This window comes from Perca fluviatilis, chromosome 23 (genome assembly GCF_010015445.1).
Source record: "Perca fluviatilis chromosome 23, GENO_Pfluv_1.0, whole genome shotgun sequence".
Taxonomy (NCBI): Eukaryota; Metazoa; Chordata; class Actinopteri; order Perciformes; family Percidae; genus Perca; species Perca fluviatilis.
The window spans coordinates 14,531,674-14,555,646 of NC_053134.1; the positions used below are offsets into that span (position 1 = coordinate 14,531,674).

At 41.1% G+C, this 23,973-nt stretch overlaps 1 protein-coding gene and 1 long non-coding RNA gene across 2 annotated transcripts in view; one reads left to right on the forward strand and one right to left on the reverse strand.

Annotated features, from left to right (window-relative positions):
* LOC120553441 overlaps nt 1-15,754 on the forward strand; it is a 46,627-nt gene extending 30,873 nt beyond the window's left edge. The window contains exon 5 of the long non-coding RNA XR_005638167.1: nt 15,554-15,754. This is a non-coding gene — a long non-coding RNA (uncharacterized LOC120553441). The remainder of the gene's footprint in view (nt 1-15,553) is intronic.
* Nucleotides 3,205-22,192, reverse strand: gpr37b (G protein-coupled receptor 37b). The gene is made up of 2 exons (XM_039791824.1): nt 20,711-22,192; nt 3,205-7,851 (listed from the first exon to the last, which is right to left on the reverse strand). Exons 1-2 carry the CDS (start codon nt 21,770-21,772, stop codon nt 7,036-7,038), a joined length of 1,878 nt encoding a protein of 625 aa, XP_039647758.1. The 5' UTR covers nt 21,773-22,192; the 3' UTR covers nt 3,205-7,035.
* Between the last annotated feature and the right edge of the window lie 1,781 nt (nt 22,193-23,973).

Below are 23,973 nucleotides of genomic sequence, written 5' to 3' on the forward strand. Positions count from 1 at the left end.
AACCAAAACAAAGAGCTGAAATTTGCTTAAACGCTCCCTAGAACTGAGGGTAACTGCAGAGATGCAGAATTATCTGTGAATTTGTCACTATGATTCACCCCTTTAACATAACATATATTCATTTACTTTGCTTTTGATATAGAAATATTGATTAGTGCAGCTTTAACTGTGATCTGCAACAAAGCTGTAGCTTGCACACATAGCATTCCAAAAGGTAGCTCCACTTTCATACAGTGTCTACAGATGCATGGTTCCTGAATGGCTGGTCTGTTTCAATGCAAGATACACAACAGAAAAGGGTGACTAGGAGAAAGTTAGGAAGATGGTAACTTAACTCTCTGGTTACCTAGCAACCATTCATAAAGCACAGCCAGAAAAAAACCTTAGCCCAGCCAGATTGCTTGGCTAGAACTTTCTGTGTTTAATGAATGCCCATTTACACTTGGAAAAACAGAAAAGTGGGAGTGTGTCTGAACAAACACTAAAACCTGCAGCGTTAAGATGAATCTCTGAACAGCAATCCCAAAATACTCTTTATGTACTTTCCCATCTATGGATTGAAACAACAAATATACACCAGATTACACAAGCTATATGTTCAGTGGGACTGGGGTTTTGATGTTGTGTACAACCAGAAATACTACATAAACTAAACAACCTGGGCGGATAAATAAATGTTCAGCAACAGTGGTAGCCATCTTTCCTCTATCTTCAGTCTGTTATCCGTCAGCAGCCACCACAGTCTAACCTCTTTTAAAACACTGAAAAGCAGAACGTACTGGAACATGAATATTGAACTAAAATTGGATTACTGACTTGTTGTGACAATGTGGTATATCATCATTTGTTGAATACTCAGATCAGATGATTTCTGATGTCATCCACAGAGCCAAAAATAAACTGTGTTTTGCTTACTGGAAGAAAAGTGGACAGCTACAGATAAAACACATGTAGTCACCTGCCATATCATTCATTTAACTCAATCTACTCTTTTATCCCCATTTTTCTTGGCAGCAGCTAATGCTGACAACACTTCAATTCTGTCACCATACTGAAAGCTTATCTTCTGACTCATTTCATTTAATATGAAAGTATTTTGTCTTCTTCAGAATCCAATCCGACATCAGTAGAACACCACACTTTTTTTTTCATCTTTTCCTGGAAGCTTGTGTGTTCATCAGCTATTTCAGCAACAATGCAACCACACAGCTGTATGTTGTTGTATAGCTTTAAAGGCCTGGAGGTCCTTTTAGAGCCCAAAATAAATAAATAAAAAGTGACAGTGAAAAGGCTGCATCAGAACTTCTCTGTGATCATGAAAGACTTTTCTACAATAGGCAGCTGAATTGGGAAAAAAGGCTTTTGAAAACAGTCGCATAATGAAACAACAAAAAGACAGATAAACAGCCACACACACTGACACACACACAGTCGGGGCTGCAGACACTTACGCAAGTATGTTGCTGATTGAGGCTGATTGAGCGTGAACGAGTGCACTGGCAGGAGGCCAACTGTCTTGGAGAAATTACCAATATGAGTGGCACATCGCCTGTCAGCTTTTCTGGGACAAGATGCCCCGTAACGCACGCATGCACGCACGCACACATGCAGTGCTTTTTTTGTGACAGGAGGGAGGAGATAGGGGAGAGAACAGATAAAAGCCTGAATTGTGGTGCATTTCAAAGTGAACAATTCCCCATTTTTCATCAGACGTTTCATAATTGGGCTTTGTCATTTTCCGTCTGAGAGATAAATGACAGATAGTTGGTGGATTTGATTCAAAGGGAAAAATGAGCAGTATATTTGACAACAGTATACTAAAAATAAGACTTCCCAATTGCATTTCAGACTCTTAAAATAATGGTACAAGTGCTTGATGTGCCATTTTAATATATTGTGTGTGCCCAATTGAAGCTCTCAGTGTGTTAAAGAAGAAAAACCAAGTTCACCTCAAGTAGAACATATTTGTGTCTTTGTTTTCTTCGGATCTGTGAGGGTGGATGGTGCTTTTCTCTGCTGTCTTTCTTCTGAATGTCAAAACACAAAAGTGCTATTTTTAGAGACAAATTCTAAATCTCCTTTTCTCTACTGGTTTCTTTCTTACTTTTCCCACGTCACTCTAACCCCTTACTTTCTGCTTGACATGAGTAAGAAAATAGAAAGGAAATGAAAGAGACCACCTCCTCACAACAGTGGGAGTGAGCGGCGTCCTCTGGGGGACCGAGCAATACGTCTGTGGTGGTTGCGGAAGCTTTCTGGCATCTGCTCAGTGTTCCAACGCGACAGCTAATTCTGTTACAGGAGGTATAAACAGTTCCATTCTGCGTCCTTATCGCGAACACAGACCCAGGACGTCGGCCGCTATCGTCATCGTTGTATAACACTTCGGATGCAACAGACAAAGACAAGGCAACAGAGAGGAGAGAGCGGGTGTGTAGGATGTGTTGGGAGAACAGAACACAGTGATACATTGCTGATGAATATTTTAAAGGGTCCCCTGTTATGTGAAGAGGAAATAAAATGAAGACACTAGTACAGCTGAAGTGGGAGGATCTTAAAGAAATCAGGACATGGGGACACACTGAGACTTATTCCCAAAGAGGGACAGAGTTTAGAGTTTTTGTTCATGTTTCAAAAGACAGTTTCACAGTCATTTCTGTAGTTAAGCCTGTGTACTTATTGCACTCTGAAACTGTATACCTCTTTCATACATAGAATTATCAAATCCTGTTTTACATATTTGAAAAATTAAAATTTGTGGCATCACTGTTTCTGAAGTCCATTATGACATATGAAGTTGCAGACTTGTGATCAGTCTCTACACTGATCACAATCTATTCTGTTCTGTGTTTACAAACCATCTGACGCATCAGGAAATGATTTAGTGTGAATGTAGTCTAAAAAGTCAGGATCTCTCAGCCTCTGCTGAATTGATTTTGATTATTCTTTTTTAACTCTGTCTCTTGAAACTCAAGATAATGGAGTAGCAATATTTAAATTGCCAGAGCACCCCTTTAACATCAGTTATGTCCATGGCAACAACCCTTGGCCATGGAGGTAACAGGCTAGATTATTTCTTTGCTTTGAATATGTTGGAGGAGATGTTCGGATTACCAAGATTTCTGTTTCAGTCAAGTGATGAAACATGATGGCACTCAACAAAGATGACCTTAATACACACAAAAATCAGCACAACAGTAATAGTACATTTAAAATTTTAATATACAGTTTTCAAGATAAAGTTCTTTGATAACCAAAGGGACAGTCATTTGGCTATATAAAAAGCTATTTAGAAACCAGTGACTAGACTTAGAGACAATAGTGGTCGTGTGCTTACATTTCCAGGTATCAAATACAGACACAACTTGCTGAGAGTGAAGAGGATACTCACAAAATTCAGAATAAAAGTCTCACTGACTGATTTACAAGATTCACTTCATCAATAGTTTGAACCACGTTACTACACACTGAGCCATTTAGAATGAGCTATACTCCCAGAAAAATGCAGAAAAAGAATCAGTTTCAGGAGGTCAGTTTACACTTCACACTCGCATCATGAAATAGGTGGGAAATCCAGACTCCAGTCAGATCGCTGGACGACATACAACAAACTCTTGAGGTGATTTAATGGTAGAAACTGGGCTGGTACAAGGGCATATAAACTGAGCTCCCTGAACAAGTCGGCCCACAATAGCCTGATAGTGATGGGAATAAAAAGAGTTGTCAAACAGGCTGCAGGGCATTATGTTGCAGTAGTGCTGTGTTTTTGCCAATTTCCTCTATTAAGTTGAAGAACTGCAGCCAAGCAGAGGCTACATCCACCTGAAGCTCATAAACTGTAGTTCGTTAAAGCCAAAGGGTTGCTGCCTTAGCCCTGGCAGGAAAAAAAAAAACACCATTTATCCACAGTTTCTTACTATGCGTATATATATTTAGTATGACTGGCCCTGGGTGCTGTCAAACCTTTCTTGATTTATGTTTTGTAGTAAAATTCTTCTCCCTATGTTGATGGAGCCGAGGGCAAACTGACCTCCACGCTGAGAGAGACACCCAGAGATAGTGTGCTACTACCACAAGAGCACAAGAGACAGACAGAGAGAAGATGTTTGGCAGTGCAGAATCATATGCAAAGGATTCATTGCAATATACAGTATACCAATGAACATCACACCTGGGTCATCACAGAGTGCACCACTATTCATTTTAGTTATAATTATGTAAAGCTATTGGATTTTTCATTAAGTTTAACAAGCAAAATAAGAAGCCCGCTACACACTCCCGCCATATTACCATATGTACTAAATGTTTAGGCTGTTCATTTTTCAGTATAACTTCAATTACCTGCATTGTAATAGTGATTTGAACCTTGTTTTGACCCAGATCTGATTGGTAGGATTAAGAAAACAGATTTACAGTACAATACACTTGTAAATTTATACACTGTGAAAAACATTTCATTGGTTCTCCTTAAAAACTCAAGTAGTGAAACTGCAAAAGGCATTAGAAGTCAAGCAACAAGATGTTTTTGGCCCTGTAAAATTCATCCTTGAAGCCCCACCCCCCTTTAGTTACTGTTGCTACGCCTGTGAAGCTTTCTATTCTCACATGGCACATATGCAGTTTACAACGATAACCGAGGCAGATTTATCACTCCACATCCTTAGTAATTGTTGAGACAATGGGTCCTTCATTTCAGACAGAGGTGGACAAAAGCAGCCTCTCATTTCCAGCTGGAAAATGTCCATTTTACCAGCTGAAATAACTGTAATTAGCTAGCTAGCTAACTAAGCTAACATTAGCAACATGAGTTGGTTGAAAACGCTGTTGACACGGCTGACTTTTCAATCTTTCTGCCTGACTCATTTAAAATGAGAACCCTGTTAAAGGGGTCCTAAGTACGCACTTGATGGCTACATACATAATATCATGCTAAAAGACTGAGGCTAAAGTTGCGTGTCGCTGGCATAAAGTCAGCATTCTCACCAGAAATGCCATGCCTAGTTCCGTTTGCTAGAGTTGTGGTTGGACAATAAGAGTTTTGCGAACAGTCAATCGTAGTCTTGCCTTCGAGTTCATTTACACACTTGTGGTAGCTCTTTGTTTCACAGTTCAGGAAATGAAATAAATAACTTGAACTTTCTACTTAGTATAAACTATACATTGATTAAGCCTATTGGTCGAAATATACAATTCCCCTTATAATTACAATTCAGCAGTTGTATTTACAATGTAATTATGCAGTATTGACAATTTTTTTTGTAATTGTAATTTAATAATGTGTTGTAACCTAGTAAATGTTAGATGATTAGTGTCCCTGTTAATATGTTACATAACATAACTACCAGTAATTATATTTCTGTACCAATGTAATGATAAAAATCTGCAGACTAGTAAATTACTTCATCTACTTAATGTTAATACAAGTAATAGGCTTCATTTATCTGTCCTTGCAAATACTGAGTACTGAGTAATAACTGCACTGTAAAATAAAGTGCTACCATACTTGTGTCAAACAACCATCACTAATACTAAAGGCAGTATTTATCAAAGATTCATGCAATCTCTAAACTGTGTCAATGACAGCTCAGTGAAATTCTACATTGAATTTTCTTCTTCAATTACCCCACCATTGATTGTATTCCACCGACAACTGTTATCCGTCTTCTTGACCAAAAATATAGTAAGCAGCTCAATTACTTGTGATTCCAAGTCGAACCGATGGATTGGTTGTTTACAGCGCATTCATCATAAGAGCACCAAAGAAAGTGTACAGTATATATACAGCCCAAAGTGTAAGGAGTAACATGATACAACAGTGTAGTGCAGATATTTTTTTTCAGTGTCCAGTCCATGCTGAGTCCATACCTTTTTAATTATATTCCACGGTGTTAAGTTCCATTACATTTCACTCTATTCATATGCAACCCATTCAATTTAATCTGTAGTGTTTCATTCGATTCCATTCCATTCCACTCACCACTAATTTGATTTCAATTAGTCTATTCTGAACCTTTTAATTCCGCTCAAGTCCGTGTTTATGTATCTCTGAGACCAGCCCAGTTATGTTTGAGTCACCTGGATATTTTTCAATATACAGTGTAAGTGTTGTTGTGTACATTTGGATTCTCCAATCATCTCTCCTCTCTGTGTTTTTCTCTTGAAAACGGTCATTACTGCAGATGCCCTGCGCTAGTTTCATTATCGAAAGACTTGATCCCATGTGTGCATCATTACACAAACTGTCCATTTACAGCTCATGTAAATTAAGTCCTGTATTTCTATAGGCAGTGTCAGCCCACACGTTTAGCTAGATGCTGTATATGAATTATTATACAAGGTTGCACTCCATGATTAATTAGCCAAGTCTCCATAATTGCAACAGTGACACATTTAGAAGGTGATTGGCATTGATTATGTCTCCTTTAAGATATACAGTACAGTTTCCCATACATTAATATTATTTATGGGGGCCAAATACACTTATCATCACAGACTGTTTTGGTAACTTTAACAGAAAACATTGTCACATATTCTGTACAATCATTTACTGTACATTGTACAGTATACATGTTATCATCTTTACCTGCCACTCATAACATTAGGGCCTGTGGGAAACAGTTTTGTGTAATCTAAATACATGATGAACCTGATTTAACCTCTTGTGAAGAACCAGCCTCCCAACTGTCATAAGATATTTAGGCATAGAAGGTCTACAGCGGAGGTCTGTAACTTTAAAGGTTTCAGGCAGGGTTATGTACTGACCCTGTTTAAAGAGCACCCCAGGGCATGAGTGAAAGATTTAGCTTTTTGTTAGCGTTCCTGGGAAATTAGGGTAATATAGTACTGCAAATGTAGTTAGGAATGAAAGTTGAAGATGTAGGACACTGGCTGAATTTGATTATTCAGTGTCCAATTTCTTTCATGCACCCATTTAAAAATGTGACTAGACTAGGTAAGGCAAATCTCTCCTAGCTGAGTCTGCCAAAGGATAATAGCAGGCTAGTGAAATCTCCATCCCTGATGAGGAATGTCAGTTTAGCAGTTGGAGCCAGCAGGTGTGTAGTTACTCAGCTCCCTGCGGATGGTGCTGAACGGCGACAGCTCAAGCTCGGTGGTGCACTCATGTTCGTTATCGTCACTGGCAGTGGCTGAGGAGGGCTCGTGGTTACAGCAGCAGCAACAGCAGCAGTCCAGGAAGGCCCTGCCCAGCGGGCGACACAGGAGAAGCAGCAGCGCCGGCGTCACAGCGGCCCGACAGAAGAGCAGCAGCTGGGAGAGGAGATGGAGCACAGACATGGTGTGCTCAGGAACACCGGCCGCCATGTACGCAGAAACTATGTTGCAGATGTTCTCAGGCACCACGCACGCACCGTAGACAATTGCCAGCGCCACGACGGTGCAGTTCATCTGGCTCTCCAGCCGGATCTGCTTCTTGTTGCTGCGCACGCTGGCCTGCTCTGCACGCCGGATCTTGCGTGCGGTCACCAAGGAGCACCCAATGGTGAAGAGGGTAGGGAGGCAAAAGTAGCAGCCGAAGCACCACCACAGCCGAGCGCCCTCGTAGGTCAAGCCCAGCACGTAGAGCATGTCAGGAAGTGAGGTGGATATCCTGATAATACAGCGTTCAACGGGAGGCTCGTCTGGGATTCCTGTGTCCTCTGCCACCAGCTGTCTGATGAGGAGCTCTGGGAGGGCCAATAGGAGAGCACCAATCCAGATGACAGCTAGCTTAGCGGTAGTGGAGGTGCAGTTCTCGATCATCTCGTAGTACATCTGGACGTTGGTGGCTGCACGGAAGCGGTCGATGCACAGAGCGCACAGGGTGAAGGTGGTCACACCAAGGGAGGCCACCTGAGGGAACACAAAAAGACAAATTCTTACATCATTCATCAGAATCACAGTCCTTTTTGTCATTGTGTACAATGCATGTATAATCATTTACTTGATTGAATCATAGTCCCTCAAGAATGCTGTTTATATCTTAAAACTCTATGTATGAAGCGGCACAGGACTGTAGGCGAGAATAATAGAGAAAAAAGTGAGCATTAGAGCTTGTGCTAATAAAAGCCTCATAGAGATAATCTACAATCATTTCAGCGGCCAGATGGGCTGAGCTTTTCGTGGTTGTCAGTTCCCTAGTGTTAAATGAATACAAGAATAACAAGGAACTGACAAAATGATCTCCAGTGTAGAAAATGTCGGACAGTATCTTGCAGAATCTTAAGGAAGGGCTGCCGGTGAAGTATAAATAGATTCCCTTGCATCACACACAAACAAAGGCCTTTCCACAAGTTGATAAGTCGGCCACCACCACGTAAATAAACAGCAGGGCACACAGCAATGGCCTTTTGGTGCAGCTCACACTGCTGTAATTACAAGCAGTGGAGTACAATGGCAGGCTGTAAACTGCTATTACCACTGTGTAGCATCCCTGAATGTGTGTATGTGAGAAAAGAGAAAGCACAGACAGACAGAAATAGAGACCACACAGATACGCAGAGCAAGGGAGTGACAGGGTGGATTAAAAGCATTGCACTCGTTTATTCTAATGTATTTTTGCACCTCTTGTTCAATGAGTTTCACTAATTAACACACTTCCTAAACATTCCCCTTTTTCTGGTAATGTTTCACATAAAGCCTTCATGTAATTAAGCTAATTACCTGCCATTGGCTCCACATTCTCAATGTAAAAAAAGTCCTCAAATTGTCAGAGCTCACAAATTTCCTCAGCATGTGAAAGCATCTGTTGGATTAGCAGTCATTTTGAGTGTGCACACCCTGAAAAACATTCCTCTGCAGCTGAGTGTGTGTGTGTCTGTGTGTGTCTATTTATGTGTGTGTGGTGTTATGTCTGTGTGTGTGTGTGTGTGTGTGTGTTGTGTGTGTGTGAATGTCTGTCCTTACATGAACCAGTCCCTTCTATGATTTTGCCTCCAGCAATAAAATCTGCCAGAACAGCCACTGATCCCCCTTATCCTCCATCCTGTCTCATCTTGCTTACCTTTCTCCCTCTGACTCTCACTAATCTATCCTCTTTTGAACTCTCCCTTCTCTCCTTACCCTCTCCCCCCCCCTCCCCTTTTATACATCCTTCCTTCCTTTCCTCCTTCCTTGCCTCCCTTCATATCAAATTTAATTACAACAGCTAGCTTCCGAGATGGCCCCAGTGAGCCACGGCTTTAGTGCTCCAAACACATACTTACTGGACTGATATAGATGTACACGGCAAGATGTTCTGTGTATCTAGGCCTTACACACACACACACACACACACGCACACTGACCCTCTGACACACATGGTTGCCTATCCAGACTAATGACGGAAACAGCGAGGGGTAAGTGGGGTAGATAAACCATCAACACGCTTCAGCGCTCTGGACGGTAACTGTGATCAATGTGACTGTGTTCTGGACCCCGGCATTTTTTTTATCTGCCAATACACTACAATCTTGTAACTATCATTGTGGTGAATTGTTTAGAAATTTGGACAAACCAGAACAATAATTATTCATTAGCTTTTTAAGCAATGCTTTTTTTCCCCCCAGAGCAACTTGGAATATATTTAAGCCAAGCATGTTTATGTGAGTGGTTACTTCACACTCTTGACTGATTAATCCTTTAGGTGCTTTGGGCAGGTTGTCAAAATTTCGAGTGCACTTGGCAGATGTTGTCATCTTACACTCAGGTAACCATGCTTTGAAAGCCAGGCACCAAAATTCTATCTAATCATCAATGTCTGCTCATGATAAATTCAAGGATTTGTATTTGTTTTGGATTACACTAGCAACACAAATCTTGGATCAAAGGAAGACATTTTGCTAAAACTGTCCAAAAAACAGATTACTTCTGAGTGTGTTGGATCACTTGTACTGTAACTGAGCAGCAAATCAAACATTCACGAAGGCATGAATGCATGTAGGCCTTGCAGTAAACACACTAATTCACACTTGTTGTCGTAAACATAGTGAATTGTTTACGACATAGAGTTTAAACTGATGGCACCATGACCCAGGGAATAAGATCAAATTCCAATCCAACTTATAATACCTATAAATATATATTTAATGTATTTTGTGTAATATCCATGAAGAGATGAGTGTCAGTCTGGAGCTGTTATGGCACTAAAGTTTAAACAGGATTTTGACATCCCTCTCCTCATCTCCACTATAAATAAAATACAATAATTCTGATACAGACCCACAGCAATTATGCTCACTTCATTCTCTGACTCATCCGTCCGTGTGGATACCATTCACTAAAATGGCTCTCTGCTATTTATTTCTACATCCCACTACACAGCTAACACACTATAACGCTGTGTTAGAAATATATTTTAGTGTTTTAATGGAGAACAATGAGGTGTTTTTGACACCTGGTTCTTATCAGTTACCAGTTTAAAAAAAAATGTAATTGGCCCCTGCAGATTGGCCCTACATACATCCCTAGAAAATAAAGTTATTTATTCTAATAGTTAAAGATGCATCATATTGTGACCCACTTCTTTATCTGTAAACATGCACACCAAGCACACCTGTATTCCCATATGTGGTGGCTTTAAGTGAACACACATAAAAAAATACCCATCCAGTAGACATGGACAGGTGCTTGCACATAGTGAATATTTCATGGCTTGAACAACACAGCTGGAACGGCTTTAAAGGGTGTCATGAAGGCCCCAGGAAACCCAGCTTTGATCAGCGTGTTGGGGTGGAGAGCAAGGGCAGGATGAACAAGTATAGCTTTGTACTAGAGAGGAGATGAGAGAGAGAAAGAGTCCAAGAGTCAGGCCTGGTGGGGTGATGAAGCTGTGTGCATTTGTGGAAGGGGGTTATGCTAATGAGTGACGGAGAAACAGGGACAGAAGAATGGAAAAAGGAAAAGAGTGGGAGAAAGAAAGAAAGAAAGAATGGAAGAAAGAAAGAAAGAAAGAAAGAAAGAAAGAAAGAAAGAAAGAAATGAATGAATGAATAGAAGACAATAGCAGCGGAACACATCAGTGAGTAAGAGACAGTCCAAAGAGACAGGAAGAGAGAAATAAGCCACGACATCTTCAGAATGATTAACAATGTTAATGTGGCATTTCTTCCAAATAGCTGCTTTGACCCTGCAGGCCTGTCATGTTGCCAGCAGGTAAATGAACATGACAGGCCTGCTCACCTCGGGGCTGGAAATGTGGCTTCTAAAATATGTTCAATCTTACTACTTATTTAAAGCAGTCGTGATTTTTTTCATTTTGGGAAATACGCCGATTTGCTTTCTTGTTGAGAGTTAGATGAGAATATACTACTCTCACATCTGTACGCTAAATAGCAGCTCACTTATTAAGTCATATCTCAAATTTTTGTTGTGGTGTTATATAAAGTAAAATATAAGTATAAAGTGTTGTTTTAAAACTGTTTTTGTATATATTTTGTTACTTTTGGACTGAGCCAGGCTAACTGTTTTATGCTAAACTAAGCTAAGCTAACTGGCTGTAACTGCGTATTCATTTTGACATGAGAGTGGTATCGATTTTCTCATCTAATGCTCGGCAAGAGAATAAATATGTGTATTTCCCAAAATGTTGAAGTATTCTTTAATAATTTATACAGTTTTGTGAATCATCTGTAAAACTATTTCCTTCGACCGTCTAAATTTGCCAACAAAACTGTTGTTGAAAAATGACCTCTCAAACAGATGATATACAGCTTGTGAAGTACTGTTTTTCCGCTTCATATTATACATTTCTTCTCAATCTTGGACGTCAAGGACAAAAAAAACAATAACATAAAAAGGACTTTCATCCACAACATGTCTGACCGTCTATCTGCGCAGCAGGTGACAAAGACATTTTCCCCTGGTGCTGTTTTTAATAACGGCCCATTAACTTCCTGATTAAAGGTCCTGTGAGCTGGTGGCACAAAGGCCTCATCTTATTAATTGGGTTTTAACAAGGACTGGTGGAGCCTGTGCAGCCATACTGTGACTACAGCCACTGTCAGAGGTAATGGTTGTTATCAAGTGATGAATGGGCTAATGTGGAGACACAACAAAACACACACACACACACACACACACACACACACACACACACACACACACACACACACACACACACACACACACACACACACACACACACACACACACACACACACATACACATACATTCTTATAGCAATGAGCCAGGGAGACAATGGGTTATTCTAGCTACAGTCCTATTTCTAGATTAGATGTGTGACCCAGTGCAGGCTCCAGCAGACCATAACTCTAACCACAGAGACCCTGTCGCTGACAGCCACCATCCGTCTAACAGCTGGGCTGTATGTCTGGGAGAGACAGAAAACTGATTTATGTGAGCATACACACACAGTTGTGGGTATTTGTGTGTCTGTCAAAATTATTACAGTTTGTTATTCATTGTGGATGGTGCATACATTTTGTTACAGTATACCACTCACCAAAAGGATTATTAGGAACACTTGTTAAATTTCTCGTCAATGCCATTATCTAAACAACCAATTACATGGCAGCTGCTTCAATGCATTTAGGGGTGTGGTCCAGGTCTAGACAATCTCCTGAACTCCAAACTGAATGTCAGAATGAGAAAGAAAGGTGATCTAAGCAACTTTGAGTGTGGCATGGTCGTTGATGCCAGACGGTTTGGTCTGAGTATTTCACAATCTGCTCAGTTACTGGGATTTTCACGCACAACCATTTCTAGGGTTTACAAAGAATGGTCTGAAAAAGGAAAAACATCCAGGATGCGGCAGTCCTGTGGGCGAAAATGCCTTGTTGATGCTAGAGGTCAGAGGAGAATGGGCCGTCTGATTCAAGCTGATAGAAGATCAACTTTGACTCCAATAACCACTCGTTACAACCGAGGTATGCAGCAAAGCATTTGTGAAGCCACAACACGCACAACCTTGAGGCGGCTGGGCTACACCAGCAGAAGACTGTCATCTCCACTAAAAATGTTGCCTGGTCTGATGAGTCTCGATTTCTGTTGAGACATTCAGATGGTAGAGTCAGAATTTGGCGTAAAGAGAATGAGAACAATTATCCATCATGCCTTGTTACCACTGGGCAGGCTGGTAGTGGTGTAATGGTGTGGGGGATGTTATCCTATCAATATGGGCCAACATTTCTAAAGAATGCTTCTAGCACCTTGTTGAATCAATGCCACGAAGAATTAAGGCAGTTCTGAAGGCGCAAGGGGGTCAAACACAGTATTAGTATGGTGTTCCTAATAATCCTTTAGGTGAGTATATATTGTTTGTATTGTGCTGTACTCCTGCCCTATTCTTTTCTATTCTAGCATGACAAAAACCTTCTCAACACAAATTCCACTTGATGTATCCAAAGGGTTCAACAAAGCTTTTTAGTAGCTGTTCAGGAGCTTTCAGATCTTCCTCATCAGATGGAGTTGTTGCCCAGTTGTCACGGAATTGTAGATGTTGACTACTCTAAAGGAATAGATTAACAGATGAGAAGATCGATACCATTCGCATGTCTGTACGGTAAATATAAAGCTGGAGCCAGCAGCCGGTTACCTTAGCTTAGCACAAAGACTAAAAACGGGGAAACAACTAGCCTGGCACTGTCCAAAGGCAACAAAATCCACCTTTCAGCACCTCTAAAGCTTACTTATTAACACGTCATATCTGTTTAATCTGTAGAAAAACAGAAGTGTTAAACGACAAATTGTGGTTTCGTAGGGGGTTGTGTGCCAGACTATTTTATGGCTGGACACAGAAACTTCCTGGAGGCATGTCGTCACCGTGAGGTTGCCACGCAACCTGCTGGGGACGATTGTGTGATGTGATCGAAAGCTCCAGAATGGACATAGTGCAAAGATTGTCTATTGTTTCCAAGGTAAAGTATGAACTTTCAGTCAATTCTGTTCTATTCTATCCCATGAACAAAAGGAACAGTCTCTACCAGCAGGGAACAGATACCATAGAATTCACAAATAAGTAGGGCGAGCACTCACAAATCTTCATCTTTCTTTCTTTTTTTTCTTCAATTAAATTAATAGCAACCATCCATAACAGTGTTCAACTCTATTATGTTGCTTTCTGCCTATTACAGTCAAATACAGCATTTCTGAGGCAGTTTCTTCCGCACAATAAATTTATTTTCCATTAAATCACATCCTGATCTGTGGCAGATTTCCCACTGGACATTAAATGATTAAAAATTAATTCTGCTCTCAGTGTACAGTAGTTGACGGTCCAATCCTAGGTCATTGATCCCTGTCTAAAAGTATGCTGGAGGCAATACACAATGCAGTAGCTTTCATATTCTATTCTATTCTATTCTATTAAGGCTGGCTACAGGCCGGTCGGTTCCGCGTTAAACTGAAACTGATACGCTGTTAATTTTCTTTTGGCCAACACACCTAATTCAAAATGGTAATCATCCAATGAATATTTCATATTTACATGGATAATTATCAATTTGTCTAATTGCATCCAACAGCAAGCCTAATCTTTGCTTCATGCTGTTGTGTGGTCTTGTCTAATCATTCAAAACACATCCACGGACAAAGAGCTGACTGAATGGACTCACCATCATGCATTATGTAGAGCCACTAATTATATACCCTGAATAATTTACATATCTTCCAATTAACTATCATTTGCGTGTCTGATAGACGAGCTGAGAAACGGAGAGGGCATTAAACCAAGTGTGTGTACTTACTTTGTGTTTATGTGTTATGTCTATACTTTAACTGTATTTGTTCATTTAGCGTATAAGCACAAATGTGTGCCAAATTGCTTCCATAGTGTGTGTGTGTGTGTGTGTGTCTTCCCCCTGAGGCTTGATTCTAATCACAGATAGCTGATGCAGAGAGAGGGAGGGAGAGAGAGAGAGGGAGAACAGCCATGGGCAGTGATCAGTGCAGAGAAGGCCATCCCAACCATCTGGAGGATCAGCACACCCTACTGACTTTGTGCATGTGTATGTGTGCGTCTACAGGCTAGATAGACGGACAGACAGACAGACAGACAGACATGGTGATGGATGCATATAACTGTATATATATTGTTATATATAGAAAGAGACTGGACCTTTTTTCATATTCTCTCTTGATATAAGAAGGGGGTGCAAATCTCAGTGACAGTGATAGTAATTACTGTATATATGGTGATTGGGGAAGTTAGTATTTTGGAATATAGGAACACCAGAGAGAAAACAGTGTTTGGACGTGAGCTCTCCTGGTCCTGTGAAATGGCCACATATTTCCTGGATGTTACACAATCATGCACGAAACTGAATTTGTATTTCTGATTACGAACTTGAAAGAGTGTGTGTGTGTGTGTGTGTGTGTGTGTGTGTGTGTGTGTAAGTGCATGTGCCAGGTGGACCAGTGAATGTGTCAAGCTGATGTATTCCCTGCCATTACCACCAATTTCAACACAATGTATGGGTCTACCTCTGGCCCTCTGTGGCTCCATGTAGGCCTCCTTCTCTCTCCCAACCTATTGCTCTTTCCTCAGCCTCTCTATCGCTTTGCTTCAACAGTCTGTTTCTCTCTCTCTCTCTCTCTCTCTCTCCCACTGTACCACAGCAAAGACATCCTACAGTTTCTGACTGCAGGCCATTGTACAGCACAGTAGAAGCCTGATGTATACAACACGAGGCACACACACTAAAGGATTCACCAGACGGTTAATATGGTAAAGTATTAGTTTTTGACTAAAGGGTTACTTAGAACTTTTCTTTTAGTACACTCTTTAAGCAATAACATTTCCAAATAGTGACACTTAAAGCGTAACTCTCGCCAAAATGCAACTTAGGGTCTTTTTGTGAATGTACCCGAGTCAAACTTTAGTTTAAAAGCATATTTAGGATGGAATCGCCACTTTTAAGCTTTACCGTATTTTTGTTTTTCGGTCAAATTACCTTTTGAATGGGAGTGATAGGGACACTTTTATGCTAGCTTCAAAATAGCTATTTTTAAAACACTAAGAAGGCTCGACACAACATGAAACTTTGCTCGAAGTATCACCAGGGGTTCTACACCTTAACGAAAGCATTGACAACATTGTTTGTGTACCCAGAGTTTACTAAAAAGAAAGGTTTTGAACAACTCACCGTAGCTCTTGTTGTTTCCGGCCGCAGCCATTTTATCAGTCAAAAACAATCGATTTCCGAATGCAACATAACAGGGAGGAGAGTAAAGATGGAAAGCTCCTAAAGCTTAATTGCATATAAATGCACGGATTATTTCTTGTTTTATCGTTATTGAAAAACAATATTGACCTTGTAGTTGAAAAAGGAGCCTCATATGGAGTCCGTTCATTCGCATTCGGATATTGACTCATTTTGACTGCCGAGGTGGTAACGGCCGGAAACAACAAGAGCTATGGTGAGTTGTTCAAAACCTTTCTTTTTTTCGGGTACACTCACAAAAAGACCCTAGGTTGCATTTTGGCGAGAGTTACGCTTTAAAGATAATGTCCTTTTTTCTAAGCATGGACATACATTATTACGAAATTTGTACTATATTTTCTAATTAGAAAACACATTTTTGCACATGTACTATCAATCAATACAAGCCATTATATCTCAAACTAAATAGCATATGGTAACAGTGATATGGCAGGACTGTTAGTGGAATTGCCAATATACCACTAAGGAGACAATGAGTCTCTAGAGAGTTGCTAGATTTATGTCCCATGATGGAGATTTGCAATTAGCTGTAAATCAGGTTTAAAAGAAGGTGTGAACACAGCCCTCTTTGTCTACTAATGGAAGTAGTCATTAATAATTAAGAGACATCCATGATAACCATAGAAACAGGGTTTTTACAAATCTGACAAAATGCCTTTTAATTCTATATATTGCAACATAAATTACATATACAGTATCTCACAAAAGTGAGTACACCCCTCACATTTTAGTAAATATTTCATTATATCTTTTAATGGGACAACACTGAAGAAATGACACTTTGCTACAATGTAAAGTATGAAGTTTACAGCTTGTATAACAGTGTAAATGTGCTGTCCCCTCAAAATAACTCAACATACAGCCATTAATGTCTAAACCGCTGGCAACAAAAGTGAGTACACCCCTATGTTAAATTCCCATAGAGGCAGGCAGATTTTTATTTTTAAAGGCCAGTTATTTCATGGATCCAGGATACTATGCATCCTGATAAAGTTCCCTTGGCATTGGAATTAAAATAGCCCCACATTATTACATGCCCTTCACCATACCTAGAGATTGGCATGGGGTACTTTCCATAAAATCATCTCTCTATCATCTCTTTATCAGGATGCATAGTATCCAGGATACTATGCATCCTGATAAAGTTCCCTTGGCCTTTGGAATTAAAATAGCCCCATATCATCATCACATACCCTTCACCATACCTAGAGATTGGCATGGTTTTATGTCAGTTAGCCTAATAGCTAGTTTGATTTGCATTGAGACATGATTTTATGGAAAGTACCCCATGCCAATCTCTAGGTATGGTGAAGGGTATGTGATGATGTGGGGCTATTTTAATTCCAAGGCCAAGGGAACTTTATCAGGATGCATAGTATTCTGGATCCATGAAATAACTGGCCTTTAAAAATAAAAATTTGCCTGCCTCTGTGGAAATTTAACATAGAGGTGTAGTGACTTTTTTTTTGCCAGCGGTTTAGACATTAATGGCTGTATTTTGAGTTATTTTATACAAGCTGTAAACTTAATACTTTTTACATTGTAGCAAAGTGCCATTTCTTCAGTGTTGTCCCATTAAAAGATATAATGAAATATTTACTAAAATGTGAGGGGTGTACTCACTTTTGTGAGATACTTTACATACTTTTAAAAGCATGTCTACACATTCTATACATACGTTGTGCATAGATGTAGTTAGGTATCACATTATTTAACAACCAGATGTGTGTTGTCCATCTCATTTACTAGCATCATTATAACACGTCTTATATACTATACTTCTTCTTGTGAACACCTGTGTTTTTATGGTGCTGAACAATAAACAGCCATTTGGCGTCAACCAATAAAGAACAATGTTGCATAAAAAATACACAATGTTATATTACTATTAGAGCTTAACATTCTTGCCAAACTGATTCGAACAATAAGCATCTCTTTATTCCAGGTGTAATGAGCCAAAAAGTTTTTTTTAAATCCCTGCTTTACATTAGAACACTTCTGAATAAACCTGTAAAAATGACTCATCCCCCCCTTGGCTTATGAAATGCTTACTGCACTGGTTATTTGTTAATTTAGCCTACTTTCAAGTCTTATTCTAGTCAACTGCCAGGTACAAAGACCCAATTTTTGCCCATTAGTTTTGCCTGAATTTTCTGCTCTGTATTACTGCCTAGAGGGGTCGTCTGCAGTGACAGCAGCATGAAACAGGAGTGCATCTGAAATAATGCAGGCTGGCTAACCCACATCTTTATTTTGTGCAGTATTTCCTACTGCCATGTTTTCTCACATCTCACACCTAAAATTGCTTTCTCTTTGAGGTTTGGACAATTCCACGCTCTACAAAACACTGAATAAAACAAGAGTTACTGAAGGCAGCACGATGGGAGACTCCACACTAATGCATTATCTATACCACCTTATGATTATGCATGCATGGATACGTGAAGTTGGGTTTAATGTTTCTGTGAGAGTGTGTGGGTGTGTAGATTCAAGCATGTGTGTCTTGATTTCAGGCCAAATGTTGATATTCCCCATGAGTGAATTTGGGTTAAGTGAAGAATGAAGTCACTTCATAGGGTGTGTGTGTGTGTGTGTGTGTGTGTGTGTGTGTGTGTGTTGTGTGTGTGTGTGTGTGTGTGTGTGTGTTTTTCCCTGCTCCACAGGGAGAGAGTGAACCCCAGGCTGCATTACTCATGGCCTGTGCGCATGCACACACACACACACACACACACACACACACACACACACACACACACACACACACACACACACACACACACACACACACACACACATATTATACACACACTGCATGAAGAATAGCCATTTGGTATATGCACTGTCAGTAGGTTATTAAAATGATTAAATAATATCCTGTGGTCATTGGGCAGCTTATATGTAATAACACAGTGAGGGGCCCTATCTCCCTCTGATCCCCCAATCATTAAAACATACTGTATGCACTCACAAGGTGTTTGCAAAGTATGTGGTCAGTGAGGACAAAGCCTGGCAGCAAGATTGCAGAAAAGAATGGAAGATGGTGCAAATGCAAGCAATCTCTGCTTGGTAGCAATTTTGAATCATATAGGCTGCTCCTATACTCAAACTGTTCCCCACTTTCATGTGAATACAAGCAGACTTGGTTGTGTCTCGAATATTTATATTTCTCTAGTTGTGACCTATTTTCATGCAGAATTAGTGGTATGATTTCCACTAATGTGGAGAGGCTACATACCTGTATTTAAAAAGACCAGAGAAAAGGATTGGATTTAGGAAAGTCTCTTTCAGATGGAAATAAACATTGCTATGATGCAGCTCCAGAAACTGGTCTTCGCATCTGTGTGTAATAAGAAGCTATGGGCACTTCCCATTTTGTGAAAATCAAAGCTCAACATCACCAAATTAATCAAGTATGGAAATTCTAGCATCAAGGCTGATTTGAGAATAAAACCATACTGTTCACCTGCTCATATGATCACTTCATGATGTGACAGCCCTCCCTGTGGTCTCCAGAGGGCGGAGTCGCATGCTGGTCACCTGTTCTGGCTCACTGCCTGGCTGTAGAAGCTGGAAAACATCAGACTCTCTCTCTCTCCCCTGACATCTGAGTTTGATTACACTTGCTGTCCTGTTTTTGCTGCACCATACAGCATCCCAGACGCCACCCATACTGTAGGTTCATTGCTTACAATTTGGTTTGATGCTTAATTTATGATGTATTTGGGTTAAGATTAACCCTTTAAAAATAATGTGTGCTGTCCACCCTCTTTGTCCCTTCTTCAGCCAGGTTGTGACAATGGCCATTCAAAACAAGCTTAAGAGCCCTGCTGGAAACCCCTGTTTTATACAAAAGACATTCACCTTGCTGGCGAATCTGACACTTGTGTAATTGCAGTGCGCACACAAAGGGAAAGGTATCAAAACGGTGTGAACAACCTGGCTGGGATCTATCCACTCCTCATGAACATGAACAGAAAAACAGAAAAACAAGTAGAGAGAGTAATGTAGGAGGAGGAATATGTTACATATAATGTGTTTTATCAACTGTATAGATTGAAAGCAACAGGAGAAGAGTAGGTTAGAGTGAATGGGAGATCATACATCCTGGTGTGTATTTATGTGTGGGTATGTGTGTGATGTCTCCATCCCTTGAGGGCTAGGTGAGGCTGTCTCTCTCTCCAGTAGCAGGACGTACAAGTGACAAACACCGTCTCCTTGTTATTGGCTAAGGTGACATCCTATAGCCATGCATGTGTTCTTTCTGCCCAGTCAGGGCTTAAAAAACTGAAACCCAACTCTTTATGTCCATTTAGACAACAAGAGTGTGAAACTTCATGTTGGTACCACAGTCTAACAGATTGGCTATTGTCACTACAGAGGTTTGATCACATTCAGCCGAGGTGGATGATGGTTGAGCCCCAATTGTCATCTGTCATCCCTGCATAAGGCTGCTGCCCCTAGGCTCTGCTTCAAAACTCCTCTACAATATGGAATAATTGTCTGATATATTTCAGAGCAGAGTAAAATGCAAGAAATAATCAAATAAATTTACCTCCACATAGGGCACCACTTTGCAGGTGAATTCCCCCAGCAGCCAGGACTTTGTCAGCTCATGGAAAACCACCATGGGCAGGCAGAAGAAGATGAGCACAAAATCCCAGACAGCCAAATTGGCCAGCAGTGAGTTGGAGATGCTCTTCATGTAGTAGTTCTGGCACACGATGCACAGGATGGCAATGTTACCCGCTATCCCCACCAGGAAGATAACCCCGGAGACGCATGTGATCGCATAAGCGCCGTAAGTCTCACTTGTCACCGGGTAAAAGGGATTCTTGATCTCGTCCCCGAAATCCTGCGAGCTGGGAGGGGTGATCGGCGTGGCGTCCCATGGGTTCTCCTCTCTGAAAGTGAAGAACTCGGTCCTCCTGGTAAAGAGGTCAAAGGGCAGGTCGGTGGAGGTGAGGGCCAACGGCTTGGGGATGGGTTCCCACGGTGACGCGTGAGGCTGAGCCAAAACCCCTGAGCTTTTGTTCAGCCGGTTTCTCCCCCTCTTCGAGGCTTTCTTCTGCTCGTCTTTTGTGCCTCTCTTGTGCCTGTCGCCCTCCTCGGGTCCCCCTCCTCCGTCTCCCCGCCCTATTGAAGAGAGCTTAGCCGCATTGTAGTGTCCACCTGCTGGCGTCCCCGTACTACTAAAACCGCCATTCAACTTTATCCTCTTATTGTGGTGGCGCGTCGGGTCCCAATGTGAGACAGCGTTGGGATCCTCCACGGGTGTCACAGTCCTACTGAAGTCGCGTTTGCTGTGTCCAATTCGCCTCGTTTCTCCTGCAAACACCCTCTTCCAGGGGTGAGTGGAGTTAAGGGGCCCTCGGATAATTGCCCGCTGCGCCTGCAGTTCCGCCGAGGACGCACCTGTGGCGTACCCTGGCGAGAGCACGCGGTCCCAGGCTTTGTTTTGATGACTCTCCCGGAGTGACCCGTGTAAAGTCCTTGCAGAGTATGCGCTGGTGTTGCTGTCCTCTTTAGCCCGTACTTCTCCATTGTTTCTTATACACAATATTACATGCGCGTGGGCTAATAACACAAATAACGTCCTAGGCGGCAGAATCAGCATGGTCCAGGAATTATTGAGCGCAGTTTTAATCCTCACAAGTGCCTCTTCATACCTCTGTGGCGGCGCGGGGATACTCCTCCATTCAGTCAACACCCATGTTGGAAACAGCACAGTGGGGAGCTCACGGTTTCAAGTAGACAGCTACATTCATGATGTGAGCTCTGCAAACTTGTAGGCTTTGAGTTATATCCAAATGATCTTGTCTTGCAGTATGCAGTAATCTGCAAATCGCCTCCTCACCCCCAGAGTCACTCCCGTTTCCAAAGTCTTGGCATTACCGAGCAGGACAGCGAGTCAGAGTCCGGATCCAGAGAGAAAAAAGCAAAGAGACGTGGAGAGGGAATTGCTGCATATCCACGCAAACAATCCGCACAGCATCCAGTTTCCAGCTGTGGGTAATAGCATCTAGAATAACCGATTCTCTCTTTTTTTTTTTTTTTTTTTTTTTTTTTTTTTTTTTGTTTTGTGCGTTAGTGTTACGTGGTTTGGGTCGGCTGGCAGCAGCAGTAGCGTCAATGCGGTGCAGTCCGGGTAAAGCCCACTAGGTTGTGATGCACGGGAGTGGAGAGAGAGTGACAGAGAGGGAAAAGAGGAGGGGTGAAAATCGGTCTGTTTTTTCGTCCCTTCCTCCTCTGCGTCCAGTGTCTCACCTCCTCTGCTTTCTCCTCGGGTAGGACCGTGCGCTGGAAGAAAATGGACTCCCCTGGCGGCTAACCCCGATCTGTCACTGCTCATCCATCACGGAGCATCCAGCAGTCCCAGAGCAGACTACGGCTACAGCCCCCCCCGGCAGACAAGTCAGCCACGCCCAACAGACGTGCTGATAAATATATCACCCAGTTTTATAATTTTACGCACAGGCGGGGCTGTAGGCTAATATTGACTTTAAATATTCATTTTTATTTAGTTTTAAGGCAAGTAGGAATAAAACTGTCAGTGTGGAGATAGTTGCACTTGTTTCAAATGAAAAGCAACTCCCGAAAGAAAAGTCTGTCAACTATCTTGATGTGATCTGCCCAGTTCAACTGACAAAGCTACAGTGCATGCACTTATTTACCCGCGGGCATCTTTTTTATTTATGTTAGAAAAACTACATTTCAGACCCAAGATACTTGTAGATTCTATGTAGATTAATTATTCATTGTACTTTTGATTTTACTGCTGCAAAGTTACCTCTTTGTGCCCCCTGAAAACAACTCAACAGCTCTGATGTATATATTTATAATCTTTCACATGTTATAGATTATAGATTATGGTATAATCTTTGTCATGGCATAGCTGTCCCTGTCCAGCTATGCCCCCCCCCCTGAATCCTTCATGTTCAAGCCCATCTTCATCAGTGTGCCCGGCTGCAAGCGCCTTTCTCAGAGTGATCTTCAGCTGGTTTCTGGATTGATCTAACTGTAATTGATGTGGACATTGATTGTGGCTTGTACTACAGCTACATGCATCAATACTGCAAAACTGCACCATCACCATATCTCCATCAAATCTGCTCTTCTATAAAAATGATGCTTGAGGTCATTTAATAGGCCTATCAAACAGACATTTGATGATAACCTAAATGCTGTAGGCTTTATTAAGAGGCTATATGAAGTACACCTGCAAACTTGCAATGTTTTTTCTGAAATACCATAGAGGTTAGACTTGTATAAGTGAGAGGAAACGTGGTGGCTTCAAGTATAATAATTGTAAAGTGTATTCTGACCCATTCCTGTGAGATAATTGCACTTACAGTAAACTAAACTTTGACCGTGTGTCTGCATGTGTCAGTATCACTGTATTTTCTTCAATTGCTATTTTTCAATTTGAGATAATGACGTGTTCTCAAACTATATAGCTATCTAGAGAAAGGGATTCTCAACCAAGGGTATACTGTGCTTGTACCCCAGGGTGAAACTCTGCTTGGGAAAACGTGGAGTATTGAGATTCCGGAGTAGTAAGCTCAAATCATTTGAAAACACCATGTGGATAAAAAATAATAAATTGTTAAATTACGTAAAAGTAATGGACAAACCGCTGAAATAATTAGCTTATAGTAAAGGAAAATATAAAGTATCTCGAAAGTTAAATGGTAAAATAAAAGGGATTTGGTTAAATGGTTAAAAAAAAAAGTAAATCAATGTAAAGAAATAATAAATGGCAGCTATATCAGTGGTTCCCAACCTTTGTAGTCAAACACACCCCCACAGCCCTGTTAA